This window comes from Stegostoma tigrinum, chromosome 8 (assembly GCF_030684315.1).
Source record: "Stegostoma tigrinum isolate sSteTig4 chromosome 8, sSteTig4.hap1, whole genome shotgun sequence".
NCBI lineage: Eukaryota > Metazoa > Chordata > Chondrichthyes > Orectolobiformes > Stegostomatidae > Stegostoma > Stegostoma tigrinum.
The window spans coordinates 44,350,257-44,375,253 of NC_081361.1; the positions used below are offsets into that span (position 1 = coordinate 44,350,257).

The window sequence follows — 24,997 nt, forward strand, 5'->3', positions numbered from 1 at the left end:
GTTGGAACCATCAACAATGAAGCTTTCCCTTGGTGTCTCGTCATTGGACTGAATTTTCCAAAGGGCATTGGGGCCACAACATTAGGATTAAAAGTAGCTTCTGAGGCTTGTCAAGATACTGAGTGCATTGGTCAGGGAAATTTAACATGAGGTGGCCTCCCAATTGACTGCTTCAGTATTTGCCATCCAAATAAGGATGGTAGCTGGTCAGGGTGTCATGAGGCCCAGAAGACAGCCTCTCACAATGTAAGGATGGCAGCATCACCTGGAGAGGTGAGTGCTCATGGAGAAGACAGAGATAGGAGACATCTCAAAGTGAATGCACTCATGAATGCCTTCTCTTTCATCGGAACAGGCGTAGGCCATTCAGCCCATTGAGCCTACCCCACCAATCAGTTAGATTGGGCTGAGACTGAGCATCCATAATCTTCTGTAGAGAATTCCGAAGGTTCACAGCCCTCTGATTAAAAGAATTTTGTCTTATCTCGAAGCTAAGCCTGGTCTCCCTGCTATAGGAAAGATGTTGTGAAGCTTGAAAGGGTTCTTTTTCACACAGAAGATGGTGTGTATATGGAATGCCAGAGGAAATGGTGGAGGCTAGTACAATTATGGCATTTAAAAGGCATCTGGATCAGTATATGAATAGGAATGGTTTAGATGATACGGGCTAAATGCTGGCAAAGAGCACTAGATTTAGTTGGGATATCTGGTCGGCATGGATGAGTTGGCCCAAAGCGTCTGTTTCCATGCTGTATAGCTCTATGACTCTAAGTGTCATCCTCCTTATTTTTAAATTGCACCCCCTAATTCTATACTCCTAACTCAGGGGAAACATCTCACCTGCATCTATTTTACCAATCCAATTTTGTAAGCTTCAATAAGACCACTTCTTGTTCTTCAAAACTCTAGAGGACATTGAACCCAATTTGTCCTTTCTGTCTTTGTTTGACAGACCAGGCATCCTAGGAACAAGTCTGGAGGAGTGATCCTTCAAGTAAAGGGCCTGTGGCCGCTCTGAGACTTGTGAGAGCATTATAGCCCCCGATCCTGTAAAGTGGTGGCCCAGACCTGGGAATGTTGACTTTAGATAGGACAGCATTGGAGAGTTGTCAGTCAATCACCAAACCAAACATCTCCATAGAGCTGGGAAAATTTACACCATAAAGTATAGATTGATGTATTTAAGGCCTCGGGTGGAATTTCAACTTGTATCCTTCTGACTACAAACAAAGTGGTGACTAGCGAGCCAAAGAGAATTTAAATACAGGTGTACTATTATTTATTTGAAATAATTATTTTCTCAGCATTGTTATTGTTGCCAGTGTTTTATTAGGAAATTACAGTTTTTTTTAAAAAAGTGTCGAGGGTTGTATGTGATTATGGTGGACCATTCCTTACCCTCTTGAGTTCCTAACCCGCAATGCTACAGTTGGAAACTAAATTGACATCATCAAAGAATCAAATATTTTGCAGCTGGGTTGATGTATGTCGTTGAATGTAATTATTTTTGCTCTTCCTGTAAAGTTTTATAATGGAAGATTTAATTACATTTTGATTAGACAAATACAAGTTTCAAGAAGCACGGCTAATCATAGGACCACAAAAGATTTGTGGCACAGAAGGAGGCCTTGTGGCCTCTCGCGCCTGCACAGCTCATACAATGAGTATCATCACCTACTGACAATCTCCTGCTCCTTTCCCATACCCCTGTATATAACATCTACTCAATTAATTGTCCAATGCACTACTGAATACTTAATGTCTGCTTGATAGCACCATTAAAGAACAAATGGTTGGCCTTGCCATCATTGGGCTAGAAAGCACAAAGGTCCATCTGGGTTTCCTTTATAACTGTTGAAAATTACTTGTGTTGGAGCTCTGGTGAGAATAGATTAAGTTATGATATCCTTTGCGGTCAGTGTTACAGGAACTCGCCTTTGACTTTGGCCCAGAAAGATATGGGCCAAATGCTGGCAAACGGGACTGCATTGATTTAGGATATCCAGGTCGGCATGGATGGGTTGGGCTGAAGGGTCTGTTCCATGGTGTATGACTCTGTAACTCCAGTGGGTGATAACCTCCTTATTGGTAACATCGTCCAACACGAAGTCCAGCACTGTGCTGATGAGAGATTTTTATTTACCGTGTTGTAATCCCAGGCCTCCCAGAGAAAAATGACATGGGATTCTCACAGGCTCTCCTGTCAGAGGGGAAGACACAAATTACCAAACACTGAATTCCATCTGAAGCTAGAAGAGCAAGAAGGTAACGATGAAACAAAAACAATCATAACACAGTGATTTAATTGGTGGACAGCAGCAACAAATTAAAATAAATTCTCATGTTTAAACAGAACATTGATATAAAAGTATCATTTACAATCTCTCAGCTTTAGGTAACAGTATTTTTGTGACATGAAAAGTTAAATTATCATGGTTAACAGTGTATCGCTAGGCTTCCTGTCATCTCTGTTGACAGCATTTCCTAACAGCAGTCATCCTTTTTTTTAGATAATTGACAGACTGTTCTTTTGCCCCTGTTGTAGATCTTGAAGGATAGGTGGGCAATGCATTTTACACACCATGAACATAGCTAAAAATGTTCATAGGCAGAATGTAGACTGTGTCATTTTCGATCTATTGGGGTCCATAGCTGTCAAACTTCTCACATTACTATTGAGCTGTACACAGTCCAAGACTGCGGAGGTGCTTATGTAATGTTGCTTTCTCTAATAGCTTTCCTTTCACTTAAAAGGGGAAGTGCATTCTTTTGAATGACCTTACCCTGTGTGTCTTTCCTAATATAGCTGTGATACCTATAGAAAGATGGGACACATCATTTTGTAAAGGATCCCCTCTAATGTGACAGAGTGCAAATCTGCTTCTGTGATGTCACGAGATTGGGGAGGGTGGCTCAGCATTGGAAAAGAAGACAGCCTGCTACCCTCACTTCCCCCTCCTATTTCCAGACCTCCTCTCCAATGAACTACCAGCTCACAAAACACCTCACCAACTGGATTAAAATGAGCCTGAAACTGAAATATCTTTGGATTCCACAAAATCTATTACAGCAAGTATCTTGGACACAGTACCACTGGCCCAAATTCAAAATGTTTCCGAAGAGGCCAATCACAGCCCACTGCTTATTGTCATTATTCGAACTGCATGTGAATTTGCCGACACAAAATGTTTACCTCTTCTTTGTTTTAGAAACAAGGAGCAAAGGTACCAACAGGTTTACATTTACCATTTTGTTACGTGTGAAGTTTTTTCAATTTCAAAATGACGTGAAGTGAACCCTCTCATACATATTCTCTAAAGTATTGTGGATATCTTCCATGCAGGTTCAATCCAGAGGTCGAGTCCTTGCCATCACCAATGCTCAGATCAGTGATACTGGCAAATACACATGTGTAGCACTAAATGCTGCAGGAGAACAGCAACAGGACATTGATCTCAGAGTTCATGGTAATATTATTACTAACCCTTCCCTTGTTTTTCTAATACATTTCACGTGTTTTCTGGAAGGAAGTGTTTAAGCTGATTCAATAACCTGTACACAAGAAAGTAGCAATCCAACTGAAAATGTTTCAGGCTTTCCAGCAATAGCACCATCACATGATCACAACTGATAGGCATCTACTTCCTACTTATTTGAGTAGTTCACATCGGCCATGCACCATGTGCATTTTCAGATCACTAAAGAAGCATTTCTTGATCCTTCCCATTGTATTAAAATGAAGTATGACACTGGGGATTGCATAAGGACCTCTAAGGTCAAATGATCAAAAGCTTTGTCAAAGACGTTTGTTTTAAACTATCTTAAAGGATGAAAGCAAGGTTAAGAAGCAGAAAGGTAAATAGTTGAAGGTAAGGCCACTAATGGTGGAGCAATTATCACACAGTTGAGGCAAGGATGGATTTGTAAATGAGGACGAGATTTTAAAATCAAAGCATTTGCTTGATGGCCAACCAATGTAGGTTATCAAGCACAGGAGTCTCTCGCACAGATAGAGTGCAAAATGTTTTGCAAACCTAAACTGGACCAAAATTCGAATATCCATATACAAGGGTTTTCCAACTTATGAATATCCTCCTTATAAAAGCAACTCTGTATAGGCCTAATTTGAAATATTCAACTTATGAACATTTCCTGTACTTACAAACAGCTGCTTTATATTGTCCTGCATTGTGTCCCGACTTGCACACAAATTGACTTGTGAACAGACTTGGGAATGGAGCCGATTTGCAACCCAGGAACTGCCTGTAAATGCAAAGCTTATCGAAATCTCTCCTTCAGACCTGATGGCTCTTGTTTCTATCTTGGAATTTACTCTTCAGTGTCTTTTTTGTTCATAAATTGCTGCTCAACCTGAGGGCTTTGGAATAAATATGAAAAAAAGCACTCTGAAGCAATTAGCCTGTCTAGATCTTCAAGCATAGAAAGCAAATTATGGCAATATTATTGTGTGTTCCTATAGCTTAAACCATATTAGAGGTGGAATCACCCTGAATTATTGTGAGAACATGCAGTAATTTGTAGGACCCTACCTTAGAAGCCCCTACACCAGGAGAATAGCAGTAGTTTGAAAGGACAGCCTACCACCACCTCCAAGACAATTGGGGATCAGCAATAAATGCTGGTCTAGCTAGTGACTCACAAATCCCAGAAACAAATTTTAAAAACTTAGATGTGACAGATTGTTGACATGTTTTGACACAGGACTGTCAATAATGATTGTAACTGGTGCAAGTCCTTTCAAAGGAGGAATATTAAAGGAGGAATCAAAGGAGGAATATTCGATGTGTCTTCCCCCAAGGAGATGAAACACGAATATCATGTGTGTAAAGAATGTTATCAAAGATGTCAGAAATATTTTCAGATTGAATATGAAACATTGGCCAATGAGTTTGCACTGAACAAGTTTCACATGCATTTGTATGACTACAATTACTTACTACAGATGGTAAAATGTTAACGGCTTTACTGGGCCCACACAAAGACTTATGAATACTTGTAGCTAAGACAATGCAAATATGGGCAATGTACCTGGCAGGGTTTGATTATGACATTATGACTGATGTTCAAAGGTAATCTGTGTTGTTGGTCAAGGTTGCTTGAGGACTAATGCAGATCCAATTGTACACAAATCACACTGGTAGTACTCCATATTGATGGCTTGCTGTATAGTACGGAAGAAATTTGCACTCAAACACGCAAGAACATGTCCTTTCTAAATTATGGCGTATATGTTGGATGGCTAGCCGAGCAAGCTCTTCAAATAAAGTCTAGCAGGAGGTTTTCTTTCCCTGTTAGTCTTTCTCAGCCTCTGAGGCAACTTGGAGCTGGGTGAGTCTTGTTTCATCTCAGATCTAGCCCTTCTATCCAGATTTCTTAACAACTGTACTTCATTTTGTCTTTAAGTTGGTTCAGTAGTTGCAGCCTCTAAGCTCTCATGATGTGTGAAGTCTGTGTCGGAACGATCTTACACTATCAAATTTTTCACTGTAGATAGTATGTTGTTACAAATTACATAGGCGAAATGGAGGGAGACCCAGTACTACTGAAAATGAGGACGGTTAACTCACTTGTAAGGTTCAAGTGCAAACAGGAATCTGGAAGTACCATATAAAACAGCTTTTACCGAGGATATATGCATTGTTGAAATGTCAGAGAAGTTACAGCTCTTACTTTCTTAGGCTAATGACATGCCCATCAAATTTTTGAGTACTCACCCCATCATCCTGTTTACATTCTAGCTGCAAATTCACATCTGTTATTGCTTACATGGAAACATTTTGTGCAAATGGTGTTCTGACAACATTATGCATTGTAAGCACGTTTGGATATAGAATTGAAGTTTGTCCTGCACTTGCATGTTGTAAATGTTTAAAGGAAACTGGGCTTTAGTAGCAAACAAAAAGCTATCCATCTGGTGAACTGGTAGCTTAATACTTCAAATGGCGTACACTGAATGAAGGCAGCTGTAAGGATGAAGTGAGCAGGCATATGCATTTGGGACCCTCCTGATCCAAGTTGAATAACGGCTAGCGTGTGAACAAGTTTTTTTTTGTCACCTGTTCCCAACATGAACCGAAACTCCATTGAACTTGTTTGAAACTGCTTCAGATTCCATGGAAGCAGTTGGGGGTAAAGACATATAAACTGAGAGTATATGTCACACAGAAAGCCTTTTAAAAATACATAGTTTCATGCTGTACTTAAAAAGAACAGAATGTACATAGTTCATTTTTCATACATCATCATTATGCAAATCGTAACATTAACTCAAATAGTGCCATGTTATCTCAATCTCCTTGTATCCTACAAATTTCTAACACTAGAAATGACTTAGTAGAACTATTAGGGTTGTTTAGAACACTTTAGCTGAATAAACCAAAAGCTTGCCATTGGGGAAATAGATTTCATGAACCTGGTTGAGATAACGTTAACCAGTTTGCCAAATTAATGAATGGGAGGCAGGGCAGTTGAATGTCCATAACATGAATGTCCATGTCCATGAATTCATGATCTCAGCTCATTGAAACCAGTTCATACCATTAAAATGTAGCACTTGAGATGTCACAGTGACTTGGTGACTAAATCTCAATGCAACACATATTGAAACTATCCAGATCTCCAGCATCTGCAGTTCTTTGTTTTACATTATGCACATGATCCTTTGTTGCACCTGATATCAGATTCACGTGTTTAAATCATCCACTTTATGTAATGTGGGTCTAATATGTGCTGCTGACTGGTAGTATGTTAATTGTATAATTAAAACATAATTTTTGTTTGAAATGGTTTGTAGGAAAATGGGAACAGGAGTAAGCATTTTGACTCCCTGAGCCTTTTCTGTCATTCAACCAGATCATGGTTGACCTTTTACCTCAATGCTATTGTATTGTTAATGCACTGTTTCTGTATCCTTACTGACTTGTTATTCTACCAGTTATCTACCAGTCTCAGTCCTGAACATACCTCGCCTGACCCTCCATGGCCCTATTTGGGTAGAGAATTCCAAAGGTTCTCCAACCTTTACATGAAGAAATTCCTCTTCATCTGGCTCTAAATGGCCTGCTCCTTATTTGAGACTGTCACTTGGGTCTCGACCCCAGACAGCGGAAACACCTTTCCTGCATCTACCTTGTTGAGCCCCTGTAATTATTATGTATGATTGATGAAATTGAAGCTAAACAGATACATTTATTACAGCCAATTTCATTTTAAAATGATTTCTCCCTACACAATTCTGTTTGCTCTCATTTGCCGTATGATTTTACTCTAAAAGGAAAATAATTTAGACAAAGAATTTGATCTTTTTATAATTCAGCATGTTCTTTTTGAAAAATGTTCCACTGCTTCGACTCATACTTAAGGCAGATGTGTAAATGTTGGTGATGCTTTTTCTATTCTGATTCAGCATTTCAGGCCCTCAAAGGGTGAAGGTGTTTGGGATTACTAGTAAAACATGACTTGCCATTGTCCCATTGTAAATATATTTTGGAATCTCAAAATTCTGATAGGTCCACACAGCTTCAGTTTCGATGTCTAGCAAGCACAATCAGAGTTTGCTTGTTCAGTTCTGAATAATACTTAGAAGAGCATATCGATTAATGTGGCCAACGTGAGATGCATTGCCAGTTGTTAGAACTCTGAGTCAATAGCTGTCTTTATTTTTGCTCACAAATCTAGAATGCAATTATCCTTTGAGCCTTCTGATACTTTGTTTTACTTCATGTAAGTTGCTTGCAGTGGATAAGGAAGCATTAATGTACTTTAGGAAGCATTTTTCTTACCAAAAACTGGAACATGTTTTACAGATTTATGTGTAAGTTCCTTTAACGTATCTTGGTTGAATCCATTATTGAATGCTTTAAGAATGTTTTGAACCTTCACCTTGAAAAGATAGTTATTTCTAATAAATATTTAATGGACTTAATATTGTCATCTAATCAGTACTAGGCTGTGGCAATTGTAATATCTGTTAGTATAACTGCAGGATTAGCCACTATTGCAAGCCATTTTAATTTTAATTGTTCATCGCCCAAACTACTTAATAAACATGCAAAACTAAAAGGCTCTGCGTATGGTGAGAAGGAAATGCTTACATTGGCGGATCCTACTCAAATGGTACTTCTAGATCTTTGAGCACAGACCTTTACCAGCACCAGTTGTGGAGGAATCTGCAATTGCAATTACAATCTTTGATAACAAAGTGTGGAGCTGGATGAACACAGCAGGCCAGGCAGCATCTCAGGAGCACAAAAGCTGATGTTTCAGGCCTAGACCCTTCATCAGAGAAGGGGGATAGGGAGAGGATTCTGAAATAAATAGGAAGAGGGGGGAGGCGGACTGAAGATGGGTGGAGAGGAGAGTATGGGTGCGGAGGTAGGGAGGGGATAGGTCAGTCCGGGGAGGATGGACAGGTCAAGGAGGCGGGATGAGGTTAGTAGGTAGGAAATGGAGGTGTGGCTTGAGGTGGAAGGAGCGGATAGGTGAGAGGAAGAACAGGTTAGGGAGGCGGGGACGAGCTGGGCTGGTTTTGGAATGCAGTGGGGGGAGGGGAGATTTTGAAGCTTGTGAAATCCACATTAATACCATTGGGCTGCAGGGTTCCCAAGCGGAATATGAGTTGCTGTTCCTGCACCCTTCGGGTGGCATTGTTGTGGCACTGCAGGAGGCCCATGATGGACATGTCATCTAAAGAATGGGAGGAGGAGTTGAAATGGTTCGCGACTGGGAGGTGCAGCTGTTTACTGCGATCCGAGCGTAGCCTCCGCTGGGTTTCTCCAATGTAGAGGAAGCCACAAAGGGTACAGCGGATGAAGTATACCACATTGGCAGATGTGCAGGTGAACATCTGCTTGATGTGGAAAGTCATCTTGGAGCCTGGGATGGGGGTGAGGGAGGAGGTGTGGGGGCAAGTGTAGCACTTCCTGCGGTTGCAGGGGAAGGTGCCAGGTGTGGTGGGGTTGGAGGGGAGTGTGGAGCGGACAAGGGAGTCGCAGAGAGAGTGGTGTCTCCGGAATGCAGACAAGGGTGGGGATGGAAAAATGTCTTTGGTGTGGGGTCGGATTGTAGATGGCAGAAGTGTCGGAGGATGATGAGTTGCATCCGGAGGTTGGTGGGGTGGTATGTGAGGACAAGGGGTATTCTTTTTTGGCGTTTATTGCGGGGGCAGGGTGTGAGTGATCAGTTGCGGGAAATGCAGGAGACGTGGCCGAGGGTTTTCTCGACCACTGCGGGGGAAGTTGCGATCCTTGAAAAACAAAGACATCTGGGATGTGCGGGAGTGGAATGCCTCATCCTGGGAGCAGATGCGGCGGAGGCGAAGGAATTGGGAATAGGGGATGGAATTTTTGCAGGAGGGTGGGTGGGAGGAGGTATATTCTAGGTAGCTGTGGGAGGGCTTGAAATGGACGTTGGTTTCTAGGTGGTTGCCTGAGATGGAGACAGAGAGGCCCAGGAAGGTGAGGGATGTGTTGGAGATGGTCCAGGTGAACTTGAGGTTGGGGTGGAAGGTGTTGGTAAAGTGGATGAACTGTTCGAGCACCTCTGGGGAGGAAGAGGCGGCGTCGATACGAAGAGGTGGGGTTTGGGGCCGGTGTAGGTGCAGAAGAGGGACTGTTCCACGTAACCTACAAAGAGGCAGGCATAGCCTGGGCCCATGCGGGTACCCATGCCCCCCCCACGCTTGTCTGTAGGAAGTGGAAGGAATCGAAAGAGAAGTTGTTGAGGGTGAGGACGAGTTTGGCTAAGCGGATGCGGATGTCGGTGGAGGGGACTGGTCGGGTCTGCGGGACAGGTGGAAGTGGAGGGCCTTGAGGCCATCTGCATGGGGAATGCAGGTGTATAAGGACTGGACGTCCATAGTGAAAATGAGGTGTTGGGGACCGGGGAATTGGAAGTTCTGGAGAAGGTGGAGGGCGTGGATGGTGTCACGGATGTAGGTGGGGAGTTCCTGGACCAAGGGGGAGAAAATGTTTGGCAGGCTGTATGGCTTCCTGCTGTGTCAGAAATGTTCTGTCTTTCCGTCATTGGGTGATTATTAACCTCAAAGATATGAAAACATAGGGGAAAAATATGAGGAAAAATAAAATAAAGATTAACAGGAAGGATGTTAGGTTGGAAAACATATTTGTAAAGTATCAATGTGTAATTTGAATTGGTCTTTAATATGAAACTGAAGCAACACTGGCTCCTTTTTCTAGGAGAGTGTGGGTGATTTATCTATGTGAACAGCCCTTCAAAATTTTACCTTGACAAGCAGACACGTAATTTAAAGTGGCTGACTTATGTATGGCCACCTTTCAGATTATTGTCTGGCCATTAGGTCTTAGGGAACATTGATTTGGATCACAACATGAGGTGAATGAGCTTGTCTCATATCTATTCTCAGAAACAATAGCTTACATTTATGTAGCAAGTTTAGTTTACTAAACCATTTCAAAGTAATTTACATGAGAGTTATCAAATAAGATTTGACAAAGAAAAACATAGATTTATTAGGTCTGGTGATCATTTTATTTGGTGCAAACTACAGCTCAAAAGCAAGCAATCTTATCCTTGACCAGTGAATTACCATCTCTTCAAATTATATGGGATAGACCCTGAATTAGGTTGTTTTAGTGTTTTATCTAATGATTCAAACTAAATAATTTTAATTTCGGAGGAACTGAGTGAATGAGTTATTCTGAATTTGTGTGCAGACTTTCTAACTGAAATTCAGCTATGAAAAGTATAAAGCTTTAATTTTCCCCTTTGTAAGTAAAGCTTATGAAGCTGCGAGATGAATGCTGTTTTCCACATCTGTAATAATATTAGTTTTCTCCAAGACTGCTCTAAAAATAGTCATTTATTCTAAAAATGACTATGCATTTTATTTCTGCTTCGTTCATTTCATTTTATTTAATACTTCAGAATGGTGCATTTTGAGATATTCATTCCAATGAAGGCGAGGAGAAACAGCTTTAAAATCTCTGCTGATCAGTGATTGTCCTTGTATGACTAATAGGAAATAGACACGCTGTTGGATCCAAAAGTATACGTCACTTTTTTTTTGGTCAATATTTCTCGTCTTTGCATAATAATGATGTTTTATAATACATAGAGTGGTATTTGAGTGAATAAGTATTTATTACTTCTTTCCTATTGCAAACATGCAAAATATTTAATGTTAGAAACATGCTAGCCAGGTGTATGTTCAGAAATGCATCAACATACTATGCATTGAAACTTCTTTCTACAAGTGATTTTGGTGCCTTTAACTCAGTTTTATTACACACAAGGTAAAAGTGTGGCACTTTATTCCTGTAGATCAATACTGAAGATTAATTAATATCTAGACTATATAACAAGAGTATTGAATGCAATGCAAAGAGTAATGTAACTTTTCTTTCAGTTCCACCAAATATCATGGGAGAAGAACAAAATGCCTCTGCCATCATCAACCAAGGTATTGTGCTGAAGTGTCAAAGTAATGCAATCCCCCCTCCAACTCTCAGCTGGCTAAAAGATGGAAAACCGCTGCTCAAAAAGCAGGGGCTTACTGTTTCTGATGATGGAAGTGCTTTAAAGGTAAATCAGAAGATTAATATCCACTGCAGATATCCTCTCTACACATTTTTTTCTTTTCTGTGAGTGCGCTTTTGCAATCATTGTCAGTGAATGGCTTTGCGTTGATTGTAGAATCTTGAATAAACAAGATAACTAATGAAAAAGTTTTTTCAAATAGTTGTTACCATTTTACTTTGATGATCCCATTATGTCTTGTTCTGATACGACTATGTTGGGAGCATTCACAATGCTCATGTGAATACTGTAAAATCAATGAAAACATCAAATCAAGTAGAAGTAAGAATGCAGTGGTAAATTTGAGAGTGCTGAATGAATTGCGATTCCTGTGCAATACCATGAATGAAACCTACAGGCATCTTAATATTTCTGAATCTTGCTTCAGCTTGTTTAGGGAGAAACAATAACAATAATGTCAGGAGAGTATCCAAAGTAAATTTGTTGAATTGTTTTCTATTGACCTGTAATTGTATTTCTGAAGTTGTCATTTTGATTTCATTGATTGTAATCTCCTTCCCTTTAACCTAATAATCAGAAAATTTTCCTGAAATGGTGAGTATGAAGAGTTGATCAATGAATCAGTTAAGAAAATTCATGTATTAAATATCTTTACACAGAGGTCTGGCAATAATATTAAATGTTAGCTACTTCTAGTTGCAAGCTGAAAGTAGTGTGGGATACAAAGATTTATTTTCAAGATATTGAGATATGATTTATTTTCGTAGAAGGTCTAACATTGCTAATTAGCATTACTCCTGTACAGTCAAGTTTTTAGATATTGAAGGTAGATGTTTATAATCCTGAATGAGGAAAAGTGGGCATCAGGGACCCAAATGAACAGCAGTGTGTTTTCTCTTAACTAATCAGATTGAAGTACTGTAAAATTAAGGGATTGCAAAGGAAATGTAAATTAGAGTAGATGAATTCAATGGCATATGAAGTACAGAAAGTGAAATAGAGGGAAAGAAAGATTAGATTGAGTGAGAGCAAGAAAACAGACTAAAATCAGTGTTGCCGAATAAAGATACTTTTTTTTACAAATCCAATAACACTTAAAACATAAAGGAACAAAACTCTGCATTTTTAATCATTAGCTTTCAATTCCAAAGAGGTTAGCCATCTATACTTATCAGTAAGCATGTTTTCATAAGGTTTCTTAAACTTAGACGAAAGAGTTTATATTCTGTATCTATCCACAAGTACAACAAAGGAAAATTAACAGGGACTTGTTAACTGGAAGCTATGTCTGAAACAGTGCAGTTTGGTCTGCAACCTTTCGATTTCTGGATGTTTTGTAGTCAACATGTTCAGAGATGCTGTTACACACTCCTGGAGCAAGTGGGATTTGAATTCAGGCTGCCTCCTGGTTCAAAGTCAGGGACACTATTACTGTAACAAAGGAGCCCTCCCCCCACTCATCCCACCAACTTTGGATATCTGTGTTCAACCCTGAAATTGCTCACACCAGAAGTTATTGCAACACTTGAGCATAAGTAACAGAAAGCACCATCAGCTTTACTATTAATGTGACAGAAATCTGTGGGCTAATATTGTGTGCAGTTGTAGGTGCCACATTATGGCATTGGAGAGTGTAAAGCCAATTTACAAGAATAATTCCAGATTGAATAATTTGGGACTGTTCTCCTTTGAGAGAACATGCAGAGGAGATTTGATAGCTGTTTTCAAAATCACTCAGGAGTATTTCCCGATATCATTTGTTTTGGCAGTATTCTGTTAACTTAATTAATACCTAAGATAAGTCACAAGCCATCCTGTGTAAGTATTTGGTGCTGTTAATACGATGCTGAATACCTAGGAGTTAAAGGTACCAAAAAAGTCAAGTATTGTGAACTAATTAGTCAATTGAATCACTGAATCCCAGATGTTTGGGTGGGGAAGGGAGCAATTCAACCCTTCATGCCTGGACTGGCTCTTCAAATAAGCATGATAACCTAATGCCAATTTTCTGCTTTAACCACATGCGCTTGTAGTTATTTTTATCAAAATAATCTCCAGTGCTGTTGAATTCCTCAATTGAACCTGTCCCAGCCACACTTTTAGGCAATGTATACCCTAACTACTCGCTGAATGAGAATTGTTTTTTAAATCAGCTGTGATTCTTTTGCACATCATCACTTTTTAATTCCAGGACCTCTCATTCTTGTGTCTTTTATAAACAGAAAAAATTTCTTCCTTCTGCTCTATCCAGCCTGCTCATGAGAGAACTCCTCTGTTTCTGTATTCTCTATGATGTATTCTATTCTTCTTTTAATGTGCCACACAAAACTGTACACAATGATCCAATTAAAGTCTAATGAGAGTCTTGTACAAGTCCAACATCATCTCATTCTGTTGTCCCTATTAATAAAGCCAAGGATACTGTATACTTTACTTATTACGCTCTCCAGCTGTCTTGCCATCTTCAATAATCTATGCATGTTGAAGTTGGTTGGCTCACCGAGCTGGTTTGTTGTTTTGCAGATGTTTTGTTACCATGCAACAGAACTACGCATGTATGGAGTAAGGTTGTTCTGCTCCAGTCCCTTTAGAATTGTACCTACCAGTTTGTATTGACTTTCAATGTTGTTCCGACCAGAATGCATCACCTCTTACCTCTCTGCATTGAAAATCTATAACGTATCTACTCAGTACATCACCTTGACTATTTATCCTTTTGGAGTTCAGCACTCTCCTTCTCACACTCTACTGGTCTTCCAAGTTTTGTGTCATCTGCAAACTTTTAACTGGTCCCCTGCATACCAAGATCTATGCCATTAATATATATCACGAAAAGCAAGGGTCCCAGTACTACCTCTGCAGAACTCCACTACATATCTTGCCCATCCAAAAAATATCCATCGACTGTTACTCTGTCTCTTTTCACTCAGCCAACAATTAACCCTTTTATTTCATGACCTGTAAGTTTACAGGTCTATTGTGTGGGACAATATCAAACACTTTCTGAAAGTCCATACTTCAACAGCTTTTCTCCTATCAAGCCTTTCCATTAACTCTTCAAAAAAAAATTCCAGCAAGTTAAACACCACTTTCCTTGTAGAAATTCATGCTGACTGTTCTTAATCAATCTAACTTTTTCTATGCCGCTACTAATTAAATCTCAAATAACTGTTTCTAGGACCTTCCCTATTGTTGATGTTAAACTGACCCTGATCTATAATTGATGGGTTTTCTTAGACAGGCCAGTTATTTGCATTTTCCAGTCATCTGGTACTTTTCCTGAGTCTGGCGAAGACTTAAGATTATGTCCAGTTCATATCCAGAATTCGATGGTACAGTTGTTTTTATCCTGAACTCTCTGAAAGTGTGTTTAATGCTATTGCCTTTTGAAGGACCTCACATCATTCAGAATTAGAGTCTGCTTCTTTTGAGATTGAAAAATTACTCTTCCCAGTTTGGGTGTGGTAACAGCCATTTTTCATTTAAATTGTGCACTTGTGCTTTTGATGAGAATGGAAAGTAACACAGGTCATGCTGCAAGGAATGAGCCACAGACTTAGCCTGTCAATCAAGGTGTCCCCCAAACTTTCATGTTCCTTTCTTTCTTGTCCTCCCTGTCATACCTATCAGCTTTGAACTTCTCCATATTCTGAGCCAACTTTTATTTAACTGCTGTCCCAAAGTTGCACCTTGTGCACGGGGCTACATCTTAGCTGTGCTAAACATAGTTAGTTATACACTTCACTCTCTCTGAAGTCAGGATAGTAGTGATCATTCATGTTTCCTCTACCTGTACTATTCATTGTCCTCTCATGCGCAATCTTCTCCCAACCTTATATGTTGAGTTGTCCCTGCTGCACAATTATTATCCCCTCTACATCCTAGCATGCTTCCTCCAATCCCAACAATTGATTTCTCCAGTGTCCCTACCACAGCACTGTCTTCAGATAAACCCCACACCCACTTGACCTTCCGTGAACAGAACCCCTGCACTGAGGTTGGCCTACCCACCTAAGTGACTTAGAAAGACAATGCCTGCACCATCATTCATAGCAAGTGAGAAAATCTGTCATGGCAGAGGAAAAATTAGGTATTGTAACATTGAATAGAAATGTCAACATTTTTTAAAAAACTAACAGATTCTGTACGTTATACATAAGCTACCAGCAATCTAACTTACTTTTCCTAATTCATAGATTGAGGCTGCTCAAGTCCTGGATGCTGGTCGTTATACATGTGAAGCCACAAATGTGGCTGGTAAAACAGAGAAGAATTACAACTTAAATGTTTGGGGTATGTTGGCTTTGTTGCATAAACGTGGAAAAAAGATTTTCATAACTCCTCTTGAATATCATTTTCTATAACTTGCAAGTAAATGTTAATAAGATAACTTTTAAATTGTATTTTTTAAATTTTTCTTAACTTCTCTATAATATTTCTGTTATTGCAGAAATTTCCTTCCAGTATCTGCAGACTAGTTCTTTCTCCCCCCAGTTAAAGGCTGTGGTCCTAAAGCACGATCTTGTGGTTTGGTGTACCTGCAACAATAGGCTTCTAATAATCCTTGCCAGCAAATTCAGTGGCTTACAATGAACAAGAGTGGAGTCCATTTCAGAAGTTTGTTTGCAAGAAGAGGCTCTTGCCCACAGAATGGGGCAAAGAATTGGTTGTTCAAAGAATCACGTTCTTTGTGAAAGTGAATGTGAAAGTGGTTTAGAGATAGGAGGGAGGGGATTGGCCCAAGAGAAAGATTAAGATGGAAATATTGAAAGCTGAGAAGATTCTAGTATCCAAAAGAAGTCAATTCTGTGAGGAAAGCTGATAATCTATTACAGATTGATTATTTGGCATAGTCTTTCTGAGTTAATTGGGACATTTGCATGGGTCTCTATTCATCTACCAGACATAGATTTGCTGAATTTTCATTCTTATCTCAATTACAATCATCAGGCACGGAGGAGTGTGAATCACTGCTCTTTTTTAACCCCTTTGGTTGGTTGCAACAAATATTTAATTTCTTTAGCATTCAGACTTTATCACACTTCAATTAAAATGTAGTCCCAGTCAAAATTAAGGAGCCAATTACAAGGCTTACCTGAGTGAAAAAAAAACTTTTACTCATTAATAAACCTGAGAAAAACATCCAATCGACAGTGCTGTAAAGTGTAAACAGGGGTTAAACCTTAAACCAAGGATGTACCAAGGAAGACTGAAAAAATCTCTTGAGTTGTTATAGTGAATATCAGAAACACCTGTCAAGTTGATGCCTCGTTTCCTCAGCAGAGTGAAATTTATAGAATCCCTGAGTTCTTGGTGAATGGATATCTCAAATTTGTTTTATCAGTGCTGCTGCTTTTCATAATGAGGTGAGAGAGCGAGATTTCCAAGTTGTACTGTCATGCATCCAGTTCCTTCCTCTGTCCTGAAGGCAACTTTCACCCAAATATGTGAAATTTCCAGAAATATGTCAATCAAAAATATCTTCACACCTGACTGAGCTTCTGTACCTTTTGATAAAATACTAATTTTGGCTTAGATTGTCTTTGTTTATCTCATGTTGGTTTCTTGAACGTAGCTCAACCTAGTCAGGTGACCATCGTGGCCATCTTAAGTCAGTGTTTTCAGGGCTCTTTTTATGCCGTTGCAGCATCCCTGCCTCTGGGCCAGAAAGCCAGGGATCACATAACATGCCTGAACAGATAGATTGATTATAAATATCTAAGGCAGTGTTTTTTTTTCCTTTTTTAAAAATATTCAGTGTGTGAATAGTCTCCAGTACTAAAATCAGATGGTGGAAGTTAAATATTGGTAGTTCATATTTTACCACTGTTATCACACAATGTGGAACCAGAAATGTAAAACTTCATCCACATGCCCACTTGTATTCACCTGACCCTCTTCCATTTGCCTCCAACCCTACTCCAGGAATTATCTGTCACCAGGATCACGTTCCAAGTCAGCTGATTTTGTTAAGGCCCAAACTAGCCACCTGCATCACAGAATGCTTGACAGGTGCCTGCAGCTTGCTGGCTTTATGAAAGTGAAGTTCAATGTCTAGTTACATGTAAGCCTCAATTCTCTGTGTTCAGGTGCATGTTCTGGGAAAAAAAAATTGTCCATTTTGTTGCAATTCCTGGCACAAGTTCAATTCCAATGTTGCCTCGATGCCGAGGATAATACAGTGATTTGCATAGAGAATGTTGGTCATTTTATAGGATAGGAAATGATTAGTTAAGTGTGCGAGAGGCAGTCAGGAGCTGCATGACACAGAATGTAAAATTTTATCAATGATGAGGAAGTAAGATCCAACCTAATGGAATAAAACTCTAAGACTTCCAAGTGAAAAGGCTCAGAAAATTTTAAACCCAATTTCTAAAAACTATAGTTCCAAGACACATTTTCTGACAGCTTGGAGTTATTGCTCATAAACCACAAGGATAATCGGTGTGGGGAATTATAATTATCTCGTGAAGTATAGGCTTACGTCTGTGAGGTTAGATTTGAAACACATTGTCAATGTGATGTAACAAAAGGACGTGTACTTTTGCTGGACAAAACCCCACTCAGGATTGCTTGACCCTGATATCGGTGACAAAAGTGAAGGAGCATTTCATTTTCTGGCATTGGTTATCTTGGAGTCTGTATTTACCATGCTAGCCTAACTAATAAATGTACATTCTATTTGGACATGCAACTTGTCAGCCTCTTCAAGCACACATTTCTGTGCTTTCCTGTTTTAAATTTCCTGGTTTCTGTACCTAGTGATATTTAAGGATGTAAGACATAAATGGCATCATTGAGATGACATGACTAATGACTGGATTAAACTGCCAGACTTGATTTGTAAGTGACCAGTTGCTGCTGTTTTTTGAAGCTTAATGTCAGCTAGGCAATGATAGACTTAAAAAAGGAAACAAAGATTAGTCCTGTCATAATTTAGTATCATTGCTCTTATTTTAGAAATCCCTATCCAATGTTGTTGTTCTCAAACTTTGAGTCATTGAAGAAAAATTGGCCACATGCCTTCAGAAGACTGTCGTCCATTTCAGTTTAGTCTAATACAATTGTTGAATATATTCCAACTGCTCTCGGCTGAGGCCAGTCGAATCTATTCTTTATAGAAGACCTGAACTTCAGATTGGAATTTGAAACAAGATTTTCGTTAAACTACCTAACTAAGTTGAAGTAGAACTTATGCAAAATTTTCCTGAGTTTTCATAAGTCTGCCTAAATTTTCCAGACGTTCATTTTATTATTTTATGTTGTCACGAATGTATATTATTCATACAGAGGACTGGAATTATTCACAATTAATTTATTTTTCTCCACTTGTATTAAATTTCCTCAAAAAAAGTGGCTTAAAATTACATCTCAGAACATCTGTTCATATGTAGTTGTAATGTTATGTAAGCAAATTTATATCTTATTATTTAGTTCCACCCAGTATTCAAGGATTAAATGAACTATCCAAACTGACAGTCATAGAAGGAAGTCTGATCAGCTTGATTTGTGAATCTAGTGGTATTCCACCACCAAGTCTGATGTGGAAGAAAAATGGTGAGTAGTTAACATATACAGTAAAAAGTACACTATTAATTAAAATAGAGACATCAGCTGATTCAAAGAATCTGATAATGTTTCTGATCCTTGAAATGAAGAAGAAAAGATCCAGTATACTTGTTGTATGTTTAAAATGTTACATCATGTTGATTTTTTTTTCCCCTTTTAAATTACTGTTTCTCACACATGGAAGGTTTTGCTCATATTATGACCAGGTTGCGAGGAGTGAATTAGCTTCTACTTTTTAATTGACGAGTCAATAATTTAAGAGAATAATGAATAAAATTGGCCATTAAAAAGTGCTATACAGGATAGCTAATTAATTATTTTGCTTTGTCGGTTTAGGCAGAAAAGAGAGAGACTAGGCCCGAAATCTTGGTCACCGGTGAATTAAGGGGGGAGAACTAGGGGCCAACTAAAGAATTGGGTTTAATAAACTCTAATCCTTGCTTTTGCAAGGTGGTGTGACACATTCTAAGCTGGCTTTAGTGGAATTCACAAGGAAGTGGGAGTTGGAAGAAGATGGCCCTTCAGCCTGGTTTTTTTCTATCCTCCCAACTGTAGTGATTGTAATGAGGTCAGCCACGTGGACTTCATGGAATATGAGTTCCCTTATTGGACCAGTTAACAACTCCCAATCAGGGACCCCTGGCTGACAGGTATAAGCAGCAGTGCCAGAGGCTCTGTACACTCTGAGGAAGCTGGATCAGTGTCAGTGACTTTTCCACGTATCAATAAAGAGTGACTTGGTGATGAGATATCAACCTCTGGAGTTATTTCACCAACTTGCTTTGTGGTTGGGCTTCTGAGAGTGTGTACATCCATTGTCAGGATTAACACACAAATGGCTGCCCTGTTCCTATACTCTTCCTTCTCCGTCCTCTTATCTCCATGCATAATCTCTCCCCCTGCTTCTCTCAAAAACTCTTTCACCTCCATCTCTTAGAGTCTTCCCTCTCACTCCCTTTTTTCCCTCCCTTTACAATCTCCTCCATCCCCAACTCTCCTCTTCTCCCTCCTCCCTCTGATTTTCCTCCTCATTCTCTACTTCCCTCTCTCAAACACTCCCCCCCAACTCTCTCAGCTTCTACATTAGCCTCTCCCTCCTCATTCCACTTCCCTCATACTCTTCCCTCCCTCACAGCCCCCACCTGTCCTTCCCCGTGTTCTTTCCCGGCTCTCCTCCCTTCACTGTCCCTTTCTGATCCACTTTACCCCTCCATCCCACCTTCCCTCTCCCTCCTCCCACATTCCTCTTCTTGCCATCCACCTTACACTCCCTCTATCCCACTCTCCCCCTCGCAGCTCCACATGAAAATGGCAAGTGCAAAGAAGGCCATAAGTTAGAGAATTGATGAATAGAAGGGTGAAAATGAACAAGAGGGCTGATTTTTGAAGGATTAGAAGGGGAAACGGAAAGTTGACAGGAGGTAGCAAACAGAAGGATGCAATGAGCAGAAGGGAGCCAGTAAGTGGAGCAAAGCTGAGAGTGGGATGGAGTAAGTGGGTGTAGGCAGCAAGCATGGGAGATAGTGAACAGTAAGTAAGTAAAAAGAGTTATTACATTGTTAGTTATAAGCAATTGGCGCAGGGTGTATAGTTACTAATGTGTTTATGTTTTTTTTTGTATTTCACCTACCAAGATAATTTATTTGATGAACTAAATCACAACCAACCCAGAAATATTTTTCTAATAAATACTCTTGCTTTAATCATAATGCCTAATGCTTAGCCAGCTTTTAATGCCTTGCTAACCTGTGATATAACTATTAATGATTTGGCAATGATGTATTTGTACTCTAAGATCTCATTGTTTCTCTCTCCCACCTAGAATTGTACCTTCCAAGTGGTAACCTTCCTATCCTTTATGCCACAACATACTACCTCATACTATTTGTTGAATTCTATTCACCAATTTTTGCCCATTTTGCAAGGTTATTAATAATGGTCCTCCTGCAATTTTGTTACAATTCTCTACATATTGCCTAATCCCACTGCCCCTTATTTGGTGTCATTCACAAATTTAGAAATGAGGTTCTTGTTTTCAAAGTCCAAGTTTTTGATGCAAATTGTGAACAGCAGTGGTCCCAGCACTGATTCTTGTGGAACAACACTGCCCATGTTCTGTCACTCTGAATAATTAAACTCTATTTCCACTCTTTGTCTTGAAGTCAACTACTACATTTTTGTGCAAATTGTCCTTGATTTCATGTTCTCTAGCTTTATTCTTGTCTGTCTTAACAAAGGCTTTTTGAACATCTATCTAAATTACATCTACTACATTTTCATAGTCTATGCTTTCTGCTACCTCCTGAAAACTTTCAACAAGGTTGTGAAAGGAGGGTTTTTGCTTTTGAAATCCATGCAGGCTATTCAGTACTGTTTCCCTCATTTCTAAATGTTCTGCTTTTCTCACCTTTAGTAAGGATTCCATTTATTTTCTCTCATTATCATTACTAAGCTCTCTGATCTGTATTTTGATGGACATGTTCTCCTCCTGTCCTTAAATGTAGGATCATTTCAAAATGCAAGCTTTCAAAGGTCAGCCCCTTCCTTAGGCGTAGTGTGAGAAAGAGAGAGTATAAGACACAATTTATAGCCAGAAAGGTAACGACCCTAAAACTGGCTGCCTCTTGCTGAACCTTTAATTAGTTAGGAAGGAGATTCATGATTGAAATGCAAAATCCAGACTCCTTTCAAGTCATTGCCCTGAGGTAAGTAAAGGTTTTATCAATGTATACAAGAGGTGACATCTCAGGTCAGACAATTTTAGGTGTGAGTTCTTGTTTAGTATCTGTATGTAACCCAAGACTATGATTGAGATCATCCTCATGGGAACGGAACTTGGCTATCAACCTCTGCATTATTAGGCATTATTGTGTATCTCAAAGTCCACTTTGGTGGATGCTTACCCGAAGATCCGAGGCTGAATGTCTTTGACCACTGAAGTGTTCTCCCACTGTAATCTAATATGTACAAGTCCCAGAGATAATGGGAACTGCAGATGCTGGAGATTCCAAGATAATAAAATGTGAGGCTGGATGAACACAGCAGGCCAAGCAGCATCTCAGGGGCACAAAAGCTGACGTTCCGGGCCTAGACCCTTCATCAGAAGGGTCTAGGCCCGAAACGTCAGCTTTTGTGCTCCTGAGATGCTGCTTGGCCTGCTGTGTTCATCCAGCCTCACATTTTATTATCATGTACAAGTCCCACCTGCTCCAGAGGTATACAAGAACATCTCCACAAGAGGTTTACTTAAAATATCTGTAAACTAGCAGGGCATTCCAGAAGAGAAATTGAGTAGTCAGCAGTTTAGTGTGAATGGGTCCATAAAAGCAAGTTGAGTACATGTACTGATAAAGATTCACACATTGGTCTGGCTCAGACATATGCAAAATAATGTGGCAAACTGGAAGTTGCTGTCTGTGAACTCTCACTCATCCATTCAATGCACAGTAGAGTATCCTACAGAGTGCGATCTTCCTTGTAATTGGGAACTGGTGAGAACTCCCACTTTAATGCCATCTGTGAGACTCAAAAATACTGTGTAAAATAATTACACCTGTGATTGAGATGTATCTGCATTTTTAGTGATGCATGAACAGCATAATCATTGTGAGCCAGCTTGCCTAGCCCTGAAAAGCCAAATTCACATTTGAGTGGTATCAGCTATCTGGAATGCACTGTCTGGAAATATGGCGGAGACTGGTTCATTTGAGACGTTCAACAGACATTAGATGTTTATTTGAATAGAAGCAATGTTTTTTTTAGATAAGGAACAGTGACACTAATTCATAATGCTGTTGTAGACAAGTGGTGCAGAGAGATTGGGCCACATGGCTTCCATATGCACCACAAAAATTCTTTGATTCTCTAATTAAGAAGTCCACATATTTGAATAAATAGATTTTTTAAAAGTCTTTTTATTTACTATAGATTTTAACTCAATGTAGTTATGTAAGCATTTTGCTATCTGAAAAACTAAAAGTGACAAACCTTGTGTGTCTCTTGATTCCTGCTTTGCTGCAATTTGAAAACTTTGATTTAATTGTTTACTTACCTTGCTGACATCATTGCTGCTGCATGTCAAGATATCCTCTTGATGCCAGCTTTAAATTAATGTCTAGGAAGAGGAAATCCCTGCCACAGAGATTACTAGATCTTCGAAAACAACTTCTTTTGAGTTCAGCAGCAAAAGTCCTTCATTGATGACTGTAAAATCTTAGCTTTGTATGTGAGATAACAAAGTGTGGAGCTGGGTAAACACGGCAGGCCAAGCAGCGTCTTAGGAGCACAAAAGCTGACGGTTCGGGCAAGACTTGGCATTTGGATGGAGCGTGCAACAGGCCTGAATGAACCGTTAATTCCTTTACCTGCTTCTTGTGGATATATAGTCCTGCTGCACCTTGGCTTTGACACCATCCCAAATCTTGCTCCGGGAAAGTGGCCCAGGGCCAGATGGAGCCAAGAAACTGCCACACTGGCTAACATCTGCCTGTATTTAAATTCAGGAGTAGGCCAACATTCTTCCAACTTTAAGGAATTACTTCCTTCTCTTCTCTGTTGCAGCCCCAGTATTGCTATCGTTAGAATTCTGACAAGAGTTTCCTTGACACGGTATTAATTAAATATTTATGAAATGTTTTGATGTTAACCACTATTACTACATTAAGCTTTGTATTCTTTAATTTTGATAACTGGCATCTAATTTCACATCTTTGATCATTCCTGTTCTGCCTAATTTCACCATCAGATGAGGGAAGGACATTCTGTTAGATTTTGTTGTTTCTACTTTGTTCATCAGTTACGTGATCTCAGTTTCTCAATTCTTCCTATGAATGACAACAGAGTGAGGTGATGCATTGTATCAAGAAGACATACACCAAAGGGTGAGGGATAAGAAAGGTGCAAATGAACTTTGCAGGTCTCTAAATTGTTTACATTTGTCTTCATAAATCTGTGACTGTCAGGGAAGTGCTTGATTGCCAATGTTGAGTTAGAAAATCATTATGTATAATGACATCATTTCTACAATAACTTGCTGTATGTTTTTTATGGAATCTCTTTTGTGCTTATCACCTTTTAGGTTCTCCGTTGCTGAATGACCAGACCGGACAAATCCGTATTGTCTCTGGAGGGCGACAGCTCCAAATCTCGAATGCTAAAACATCTGACAGTGCATCCTACACTTGTGTGGCATCTAATATTGCTGGAAGTAGCATAAAAGAATACACAGTGGAGGTTTATGGTATTCACAAAACTTGGCCATAGCTGATTTTTTTAGTGCATGTAAAGTTACCTTTGCATTGTTACTAACCCTATACCGGTTAATACATGGGGACATTTTATCTTTATTCTTGACCTTTACTAAAACATATTAGGGGCACCATTGTGGCTCAGCGGTTAGCACTGTTGCCTCACAGCGCCTGGGTTTGATTTCACCCTCGGACGACTGTTTGCACATTCTCCCTGTGTCTGCGTGAGTTTCGCTGGGTGCTCCGATTTCCTCCCACAATCCAAAGATGTGAAGTTTAGGTGCATTAGCCATGCTAAATTGCCTGTAGTGTCCAGGGCTGTGTACTATAGGTGGATTAGTCATGGGAAGTGCATGGTTACATAGGGAAAGGGTAGGGGAATGGGTCTGTGTGGGATGCTGTTCGGAGAGGTGGTGCAGACTTGTTGAGCTGATCAGCCTGTTTCTACGCTGTAGGAATTCTGTGATTTTGTGATATTCTGAAACAGCGAACTAACAATAAAAATATTGAAGATACCATGAACGGCAGATGCTGGAGTCAGAGTCGACACAGTGTGGAGCTGGAGGGACGCAGTAGGTCAGGCAGCATCAGAGGCGCAGGAAAGTCGATGTTTCGGGTTGGGACCCTTCTTGTTGCTGCTGCCT

The 24,997-nt window shown here is 39.7% G+C and overlaps 1 protein-coding gene across 5 annotated transcripts in view; it reads left to right on the forward strand.

The window, feature by feature from the left end:
* The window catches only part of hmcn1 (hemicentin 1), a 545,704-nt gene that overhangs the window by 315,920 nt on the left and 204,787 nt on the right, over positions 1-24,997 (forward strand). For all 5 annotated transcript variants that reach the window (XM_059647829.1, XM_059647834.1, XM_059647832.1 and 2 more), the window contains 5 exons: positions 3,344-3,467; positions 11,408-11,583; positions 15,735-15,831; positions 18,973-19,095; positions 24,185-24,346. In XM_059647829.1, the coding sequence (XP_059503812.1) occupies positions 3,344-3,467; positions 11,408-11,583; positions 15,735-15,831; positions 18,973-19,095; positions 24,185-24,346 (682 nt within the window). The remainder of the gene's footprint in view (positions 1-3,343; positions 3,468-11,407; positions 11,584-15,734; positions 15,832-18,972; positions 19,096-24,184; positions 24,347-24,997) is intronic.